General features: G+C 36.6%; 1 protein-coding gene across 1 annotated transcript in view; it reads right to left on the bottom strand.

The window, feature by feature from the left end:
- Positions 1-1,585: 1,585 nt before the first annotated feature.
- Positions 1,586-10,336, bottom strand: part of ROBO1 (roundabout guidance receptor 1) — a 552,781-nt gene continuing 544,030 nt past the window's right edge. The window contains exons 28-30 of the mRNA XM_068417582.1: positions 5,276-5,584; positions 3,814-4,010; positions 1,586-3,233 (exon numbers count right to left, since the gene is read on the bottom strand). Coding sequence (XP_068273683.1) covers positions 3,219-3,233; positions 3,814-4,010; positions 5,276-5,584 — 521 coding nt within the window. The 3' untranslated portion in view covers positions 1,586-3,218. The remainder of the gene's footprint in view (positions 3,234-3,813; positions 4,011-5,275; positions 5,585-10,336) is intronic.

The following is a 10,336-nucleotide window of genomic DNA, read 5'->3' as shown; positions in this document are numbered from 1 at the left end:
CAGTGTAATTAAAACCTCTGAACACTACGTTATTCTGTTGTGTTGGTCTTCCAATCACTGAACAAATCTTCAGGTAAAGTAGCAATGCATAAATGACCTAGTTTTACTGTAACTGAATGCCAAAGACCAAGTCAAGTGTGTATCAATCCTGATTAATATATTCATTACAGTGTTTCTGGTAAGACCACAATGTACTGAGGACCCAGTGTGGGTGCAAGAACTCAGAATTCTGCGATGCACAGTGTCAGATACTGGTAATCACAACTGAATGCAATCACAAAACATTTCAAAGAACTTCTTAGGGAACACCATCAAACTAATTTATAACAACTCTTAATAAAAAAACCTCATTGGTCAAGATTTCTGACTTACCACTGTTTGAGGTCAAAACTTCAGCTGGAGTCTGACTTACAGAGAAGCTATGCAGATAGGCATGCAGCGCCAGTGTTTCTGGACAGATACACCTTACAGAGGCCTACACACGACAGCTGCAACTAGATCCCAGTTTTGTGATGCGCCACTACATCTTTGGCAGAAGCTTAAGGTTTTGAGCCAAGGGGCTGTCACGCTCAGCGACCCTGCCTCGAGCTGCACCTCATTCCCCACACCCTCCTATGGCAATGGCTTGGTCCCAAACCACGAGGCCATTTCTGGTGCCAGGAAAGACAATCAGCTGGTGAAGCAGTCTGTGCTCATCAAATCAACCTCTCCTGCCTCCTCCAAAGGAAAGGTGCAAGTCAGATGGATGTCTCCTTTGGCACAGTCTGGTCTACAGGCTCCTGTCTGCGTTATGTCAGCAGCTCTAACACATGGCGGTCTGAACTCAGGCATGAGGACTGAAGACACACCATAAAACCTCTCTAAGCAACACAGAAAGGTTACATATTTAACTTATTCTACTTAATACCTGCTTCAAAGCTACAATTATGAAAAGAAATTATACTTGAGGCTTGCACTCGATTAAGTTGTCAAGGCTCTAGCAAGAATGAGGTATCAGTAAGAGTACAGGGTTACGAAAATGCAAGAGCAGAAAAGGGACAATCACGTACTTGATTGTGATCCACATCAGGACTCTGCTGACCACAGAACGACTACAATGCGGAAGGACAGCAGGCAGGTAAGAAAACTTGTATTTGTCCAGGCCCCGACAAACATATGACTCATAATATTCATTCCCTTCACATATTTGGATCTTATTTCCTTTGTAACAAATGTACCTCACCCCTGAGGTGAATGCTTTTGTTGGTACAGATTTTCTTCACCAGCTCTCTCTGGAAATTGGCAGGCTAAGAGACATTTTCGTTATCACGGTTCATGAAGCACCCAGAAATCAGATCTTTAAGGCAATCAATTGTAATTACGTAAAACCTTAGGCTGCATCCAGCTCTCTCACTTTGCTCATGCTACTGTAACTGCATGATTTCAGTGGAACACATTCTGACTCTTATCAATAGAAATAAGACCAGAGTTGGCCCTAAAATTATGTCTAAGGTAACACAAGAAACTATGCAAGAAAGGTAATGTATTTGAGAACATTTTTAATAAATAATGTGACAAAAATTACTTTTCTGATTATTGGATCCTCAGTATGCAAAATTATGGCTAAAATATGAGGTTTCTTACATGAACATAATGAAAACATTTATCACATGGATTGTTCCTTTAGTACTGCACACCCTTTCTATGGAACCTTTCTTTAAAAATCAGCTAAATGAAAAATTTCAGTCCTCGGTAAACACCAAAACACTTTTTTTTTTCTTCTTTTTTTTTTTCATTGGGGCTAGTCCTGATAGCTGTCAATAAACAAACACACATTCTTCCATTAGCACCAATGACAAAGAAATTTTATAATTACAAAAAAGATCATAAAATCTACAGACAGAGGACATCATTTGGCAAATTCAATGCAACTAATGCCTCTATTTCAGCTTTAATGATAATCCAATGTTGAGAGAGGCCACAGCAAAACCGATAATTTTCTGTAAGTCCAGGAAAAGTGAGAAGTGTTTTGATTACGGCCCACATTTAGGTTTGTTACTTTACCATCTGTCATCATTCAAATATTCCAAATACAAACATAGAGCATTAACAAAAAGATGAAAAATATCCCAAACAAATGCTTAATATTTTCAATAAGACGAAAAAAAAAGGTTAATAGTTACAATGGTTTACAAACAAAGTTTAGTGATTGTGCTTTTAAAACCAAAAAAAAAAAAAAAAAGATAAGCAGTGCATTACAAAAAAATTAATCGCCAAGATCAAACAAAACTTCTTTAAGTGGCACTTCTTCTTTAAGGTGAATTGACACAAGTAGAGGTCTGAGATTTGGGCCAGTAACAGTTAATGATATTACCCAATCATTATTAAAAATGTCCACTGATTTTCTTGCTTATTTTCATAAGCACTGTTGAGCTGAAAATTAGAAAAAGTTTCAGATAAACTTGCTCGTGCCATGATTAAGCAAATAGCAATCACATTGGCTTACCTCCTGCCTATCCCAAAGGACATTTTTAATAAGAATGTACTTAATGATGAAAATGGAAAGATAAATCAAAGTACCACAGGGGATTTAAAATGAGTACATATTTACAATAAGAGCCACCTCATCCCAAATTAATTTCACTTGCATTTGTAAAACTGTATCATCTGCAAAAGGTTAGCAAGAGACTGGCAGAAAACAAGACACAGAGTCTGTATTGAAATTGCAAGATACCATTTGCACTAACTGCAGACTACAGTGAAACCCCTAGAATAAAAGAATGTTCTGCACGATGTTCACTTTGGGGAACTTTTTAATCAATGCTGTATTACTTGCAATGTTATCGAGTGGCTCGCTGATGTACCGGCAGTGTACTAAGCACTGCCTCGCTGAGGAGAAACTTCGGGATCTCAGGCTCTGGAATCCCCTTCTGTTCTAATCCTGAAGCAGCAGCTGGCCCAAGTAAAACAAAGAGCAGCTTACCTGCCTTCTTGGGCAGCAAAGGTGATGCACTTAGCGTTACGGAATAGGCAAGGGCCATTCCTAATAATGAGGGTTTACAAAGAAAGAGCAAAATAAAAATCAGCATTCTGATGGCATGAAGAAAAATGAAAAATTGTACACTCTGATTGCACTGAACATTATTTCTGGCGTCAAACATCATCAGACTTGAGGCATCTTAAGTGATTTTTTTTTCTGATTAGATTTTAAAAGCCTGTTACAGTACATGTTGTTGTCTTCAGCTTTCTGTCTCCTGTATTAAAAAAAAAAGACATATACATGTTAGTTTTTATTATTTAAAGTTTGTTTCGCATAGTTTTTAGAGATCTGTTACCTTCAAATAATTATTACTACTTTTAATTACGTGCAGCAACGTGACTGCATGTTGGACACCCTTTCTACAATCAGGATTTAAATTGAATTCATAACATTAGGCAGAAAACAAAGAAGAAAAAAGTTCATGCCTTAATATCTAATAAAATCTAGAATGATAAACTTTCAAAAAACATGAAAGGCAATGTCAAGGTGTTCTTAGATGCTCTAATGCTTTGTTTTCACTTTTGAAAGAATCTGGATAATGAAAAGTACACATTTAAATATTGTACTTCTGCAAGTTCTATTCCACAGGTTTTAGTGCTACATATTACTTGTTTTTTATGTTTTTGACACATTCTTAAAGTTTCTTTTCTTGGATTGGGCATAACTTTAATAGACAGATAAATGTACTAATTTTTCTGAGGAGAAATATTTCTGGTTCAAAAGTGTTTTTCTTGGCATCTAAGCACAGAAAATAGCCTTATTGTAGTCATCTTCAGTAGTACAGCTGCAGTTACCTCCATCTCTTCTTCCTCTTCTCCTTGTTCATACGCTCCCAGTACTTGCATTTCTGCAACATTCCTTCGGGCTATATTTGCTTGATCTGCCCTCTGTCTACCTCCTGATCCCCTTGATGACATAGAGCTGGAGGAGCTGGGATCTCTAGGATTATTTGATGTTGGAAACGTTGGTCTAGAATATGGCAGGATGTCCTCTGTATAATTAAATATATACATTGTTATGTTTACCAGCTCAGAGATACTGTGATCCTAAAATTTCTGCATGCAGTTGATTTATTTTACTTTTTATGATCCTCAGTAGGTTTAAAGTGAAGCCTGACAGGAATATGAAATACACTGTTTCCATAATAGCATTATAGAAGCTCAAGGAAATTTATAGTATTCACGTGGTAACATTCACCACAGAAAAACTAATTCATGATTACTGTCTACTTCATTTCAATTTATGATCACTGCTCTGTGTTCTACAGGAAAATGAAGAAAAAAAATAACCCTTGTAGTATATTTTCCATATGACTGACTAGGAGGAAATGACAATACATGCATGATACTCGCAAGGAGATCACTGCATCTAAATGTTAGACCCTGTATTTCTCAAATTGAGTTTGTAACAAAATTAGTGGGGATGTTTTAAAATTTCAGCACCATCTTCTTAAGGTAAACTAATAACTTTTCTCTATAGTATTCCAATGTAATCAGTACCAATCTCTTACTAATGTCCCCATTTAACCAACTTACTGCCCAATCACCCTTGATATTGACTCTGGATACCTGTAGGAAGAAAGGACCAGGCATTTGTATGAATTTGTTGAAAGCCTTAGTAAACACTTGGCAAACGCCATTAATCATGTTCCATTAATTAGCAATCTCGCCAACTTCCATAAACAAGAGATTACATTGATCAGGTCTGATTCGTACAATGCCACGTCAGTTAGTATTTATAACTAATGCATTACTACTATGGCTTTCTTATTTTTTAAACGGGACCAGGTTTACAAATAGACAAAAATGGGCCAAGTGCCAACTCTTTGGTAGAAAAGTTGAATATCTGACTTACAGATCTACTATCTGACTTCACTCAGTTCCCTTGTAAATTAGATTATAATTAGATAGATTAGACATAACTAGACTATAAAAGTATGGTAGGGAAAAAGACACTGATCCTTACAGCTCTTGAGCAATATTTCTGTTTGGGCTTCCTCGGTGTTAGATTTAATACGTGATGGGTGCATAAGGAAAGCAAGATAGAAAATCTACGTTTTTCATAAGCTTTTGTTTCCATTTTACCCTAATGAGAACTTGCAACATGGCCTATATTAGCACCTATAATTACAACAAAAGGGGACAATTCAGCAGACCTAACTTCATTCACACTACTGGTGTGAGAGACATGGAAAGAGCTGCCTCTTCCCTATGATCAACACACATACTTCATTAAACCCAGAGCATGCAAAATAACCTTGAAGAAGATGAGTTTTTGCTGGTGTGCCTTCTCGTTTTGGTGCTTTATTTCCTCGCAGCTTCCCATCATTTTGCTGTTCCTGTGATTCTCTCCGCTCCCCCGAATTTGTCCGCACGTCTGAATGCTGCCGCCCATCCACCCCGTCCCTCCCCTTGTAGCTCGCTCCTTTCCTTTCCGCAGATCTGTCTGTCCTTGCTTCTATAGAAGCAAGTTTTGGCAACATGACCGGCCGCACCTCCAGCTGAGATTTGGACTGGGCCGTTGGTGATTTTATAGCTGGAGGTGGCACAGGAGGGGGTGGCAAGTCTACAAAGTTGAGAAGAATAATAATTACAATGACAACATACACTAATGAAATTAAGAAATAATATTTAACTCCCACTGAAGAAACAGATGCCCTATTTACATTCAGCCCTCCCTCTGCCCTTCTCTCTCCACCCCAAAAAGTATTATGTTACTGTTACAACTGCTGATGGGTATGTTTCCAAATATGTTGCATTTTCTTTAAAAATGCAAAGTAAAGACCTCTCATTGCCTTTTCAAATCACAATATTTTCTTAAAAATCATTACAAAAAGCTGTAATAAACTTTAGGCACTTGGATATTAATATATCAGTTATGGATATCAACACAGAGTTAAAGATGGTAACATATCTTTGCTGATATTTATAATTTTTGCTAAGTCCATGCAACAACACAACAGCTTGTGCTATAGTTACTCAAGGTCTTCAGTGTGCTGAGCGTTAACGCAAGTTGGCTGGGGTGTAAGAACGTGTATCAGACGCACTGCTGATAATGTAAGGATAAACTATATTAATTATTGCATTCTTCTTTCAAAATAACAGGTTAATCTAAAACACATATCCCTGATGTCTGTGGGTATCTCATGAGACATAAAAAATCCACACTCAATCAACAAAGTGACAAGCTCTTAGGAAGAACAAAAAAAAGACACGCAAGACTTTTGCATTTGTCTCCTTAAGTTAGCACAGCTTAAGGGGTTCTAAAATTCTGTATATTTTTAAGTAGTATTTATAAGGCACACGTTTTATTTAGCTAAATTTTTCTACTCCTGCGTCAAGACTTAAAACTAGAATGTGTTCTGTTCATCAGGATACAATAGTGTTCTGTGGAATATTAAACGTGAAGGAAAAGAATGTCAAAGTCAAACAAGGAAGCGACAATACAAAAGCAGTTCACAACAAAGCTGCAGGAACAAACCATGTGCATATAAGAGAACAACAGGTTAAAAAAAGTGAGATGTGAAAGTTGTTTCTGAGGTTAATATTCTCAAGTGAGATTGCTAAAAAAAAATAACAGCACTATTAAAAAAATGTAACTTCAGCATTTTATAATAGTGTGCATTCATTCTTTCTACTTCCACAAAAATCTTGGAGCAGCTGTGTTTTTCAAACGCCATCATTATATGTACAGCTAATTCACAGTCTATTCAAGAGAACATTTCAACTAAAAATTAACTAAATTGGACCAAGAATAAAGGTAGTACACCGGAATAAGAAAAAAAAAAGGCATCTAACATATATGCATAAATTCAGATATGGCAGAAGTCAGATATTTTTGAGAGGTTTTCCAGTGACACCAATCAGGAATGACTTGATCTAGCCCTGTGGAAAGGTGTAGCAATGCAGAATTCAGTGCTCTATGCAGGCTTGCTGGGCACCATCCTCCATGTTAAACTGGTGACATAACTTGGAATTGCCCTTGACCTGTTTTAAATAAGACTGGAAGTTTTATCAGTTGTCTAGACTGGCATGATGAGGAAGAAAGATGTCATAAAGTTAATTTCCTAAGGCTGGATATACTTCAGCTAAATGAGATCTGTAATATCATTCTTGCTGCATTAACTCCACTGTCCTGGTAAAAAAAACACAGAAAAAAGAGAAAAGAAAAAAAAACATAAAAAACCCCAACAACCAAGAAAACTTCTCCTTGTTCTAATTTATGGTTTGAATAAGGGAACAAACCCATTTAACAAGAAACATAGAAACTTCTTTCCTTCTGTTCCTCTTAGCTAAGAACAAGTTGGACAACTGGCCTTACATTACTTGCAAATTCTGTAGGCTAGTTCGTTTTTCAAATTCTGTCAGTTTGGGGAACATCAGTTTTAGAGAGTAGCTAAAGGTAAACAATTGAATACTGACACTTAATTTTAAGTATCTACTTAACACCCACCATTTGCAGATGCCTTTTAAGGAAAAGCACTGTCATTTCCAAAACTTGAGAAGGCATAAGGTAAATTAGCTGGAAACTTGAATATGCTAAGTGGCTAAATCAAAATAATTTTCTTTATGGAGTGGGAATTATTAGACTATAAAGTAAGAACAAAGGCAGATCTGTGGGCAATGGACTGGACTTGTTTATCAGATGGAACTAAAACTGTAAAATGGAGAGGCAACTTCTGATTCAGTAAGATATGAAACACAACAGATTTTGGCGAGAAAGCATAGAATCAGTTATGTTTCATTTCTTTCTTATCCGTAACTGTTTAAACATGGTTTACAGTGGTAACCTCTGTCCAATACACAACCTTAGCAATGAAACTCTAATTCCAGACATCAGAGTAGCATTCAGACTACCTCCTCTAAATATGCCCTGTGAGCTCCAGCCACCAAAGCGCAAACCAAACTACTTTCAATATGTGCCTACAAGTTTTGACATCTGGATATCAGGGCTCCATAGTGACATGAGCTTAAGTGTCAATATCTGCTCCAAAAAGTGTTGGTCTGAATAAGTCCATAACCTCTTACAATTCCACGACTAGGTGAAAAATCGTGTGAAGTCTACCCAAGACCTCAGAATGGCATGTGATATGTTCCTTGAAAGCCCAGTGCATCAGACCATGTCACATCCAGCCTAAGGCTTATCAAGCACAACTGTTCTTCAAAAGCAATGCTGGAGATGGTGATGATTCTTACCTTTTGTAGAATACTTTTAGTGATTATAGAACTTGGTCAAGATTTAAAAAATAAGACAAACTCTTCATTAGCCTGAGGAAATTCAAACAGTATTTTCCTTTCTCTGGAAAACATCCTTCTCACATGCCTTCTCTCAGAACAGGAGACACCAAATCAGAAGTGGATGAAGATACTCAAACTCAGAAGTGTAGGCTTCTGAAACCACAGTTGTTCATGCAGTATTTTGTGTCTCACGTTCCCCCCTCACTGTCTCTATTAAGTTACCAGAGCACTGAATAGCCCTTCTGTTGAGCCTGCTGATATAAAGAGAGTGTAAGCACTTAATACCAAGCCTTTTCAGTCACCCTTGGAGTCAGTCACCAACAGTTGTTGCATGGCAAAGCACTGGCTGAATACCAAAGGGGAGGAACAGCATCTTTACTGTAGCCTATAAAATACAACTTGGAACAAACTACTTAATTCAAGAATCCTATCCAGCTACACAGGACAATGAACAAAGTGGTGTTAACTCTTGACTATGGAAAGGAAAGACGCATTGATACAAAAAGTTTCATTAAAAGGCAGTAGCTCTATGGTACAGTTGTAGCTAAAGAAAAGTAATATTCTCTTTCGAGAACATTTTTGCAGCCTGCAGGGAAAGTATAAAAATATTATAAAACAGTACTCCTTGCTGAGAAGAATCCTTCACAGAGGAAAAAAAAAAAACTTTTCAGAGGTCAACATGATTACACCACTGTGGTATTTATTTTAACAGCTCAGATCACAGAGAAAATCCAGATTCAATCTGCCTCCTTGAGAACAAACTGGCACACTTCTTATTAAAAGGAAAATGGAAGCTTCCATTGTAAGGAATAAAAAATAAATCACAAAGCAACATCAAACCAATATAAAGAACTCAGAAGTATTTGTTAAAGGTCAGCTGTGCTCACATGTTTCATTCATATCTATGTATTACTGTTGTACTGCTTCCCACGTAACTAAAACAACTAATGGATGCCATTTCACAGCACAGTCTACAGGGGAAACCTTCCATATATGACTTTTGAAAGAAGCAATGAAAATTTTCTAAATGAGAACATATACAGGAATGATGGGATAAGCAAAACACCAGTGGGGAAAAATAATCTGCTAGGTTTTTTGGCACTGAAGTGGAGAAACTACAAATAAGTACAAAAAAATGAAATATAAGTAGTGACAAATGAGGGAAGTAGGCCTTATTAGGCAACTCTCTTTTAAGTCATACCCTAAAGAAAACAGCAGAGTTAAAGATTTGATGCAATATTGGAGAAGATACAGAGTGAAATTTTTTCTATTGCATATTTATGCAGGCATGCAAAACTCAGGATTGTTCCTGACTTAGTAAAGCTTTAAAATCATTTAAGATTCCTAGATACATAATAACCTCAGCTACTATTATTCATGTACTCAAGTTATTTTCATGCTTTGTCTTTCAAGAAACATGGCTCAAACTGTACATAGTAATTGGATGAATAAATAGAGTAAAACCCAATATGATGTATAAAAGCACTGGGTTGTAGGGTTTTTTTTGCCTGTATGTACATTTACATAATGCTTTTATCAAAACAATTTTCATTCCACAAAAACTCCCTCAGTAACAAAATTAACATTGATAAAATATTTCACAACGGAATCAGAAGTAAGGACTGCAAAGAGAGCAGGTATCTGAAAATTACTATCATTCAATAACAAGCTGTTTTTTTAGCAGAGGTAAGAAATGCATTCCTACTTATTTTTTACCTTGATGAAATTTGTGCAGAATATATTTTTTTTGTACTGCACAGGCAGAGGGAGACAAAAGTACAAACGATGCTGGCATGCATAATGGCTTAACATTTCAAAGTGAAAATTCAAGGAAATATTTGGCAGATATTCAATTGCCTTTTGTGAGAAATTCAGCTGCCCTAACGTCATGTCATTGATAACACAGCTAAATAACTCAGTTACATTCTCAATCAGTTAGTTGTGAAAATGTCGGTATTTTTTCCTTTGTCACTCAGAGATTTACAAAAGAATCAGGATGTAAAACCTCGTGTGAACTGCCAATGACATAATTTCTATTGAAAGACCTACTGAAACGAAGCAATGACAAAGTACTTTTATC

The sequence above is a fragment of the Nyctibius grandis genome, chromosome 2, assembly GCF_013368605.1.
Source record: "Nyctibius grandis isolate bNycGra1 chromosome 2, bNycGra1.pri, whole genome shotgun sequence".
Taxonomy (NCBI): domain Eukaryota; kingdom Metazoa; phylum Chordata; class Aves; order Nyctibiiformes; family Nyctibiidae; genus Nyctibius; species Nyctibius grandis.
The sequence above is the reverse complement of the archived record's forward strand: the minus strand, read 5'-3'. Positions and strand labels throughout refer to the sequence as shown.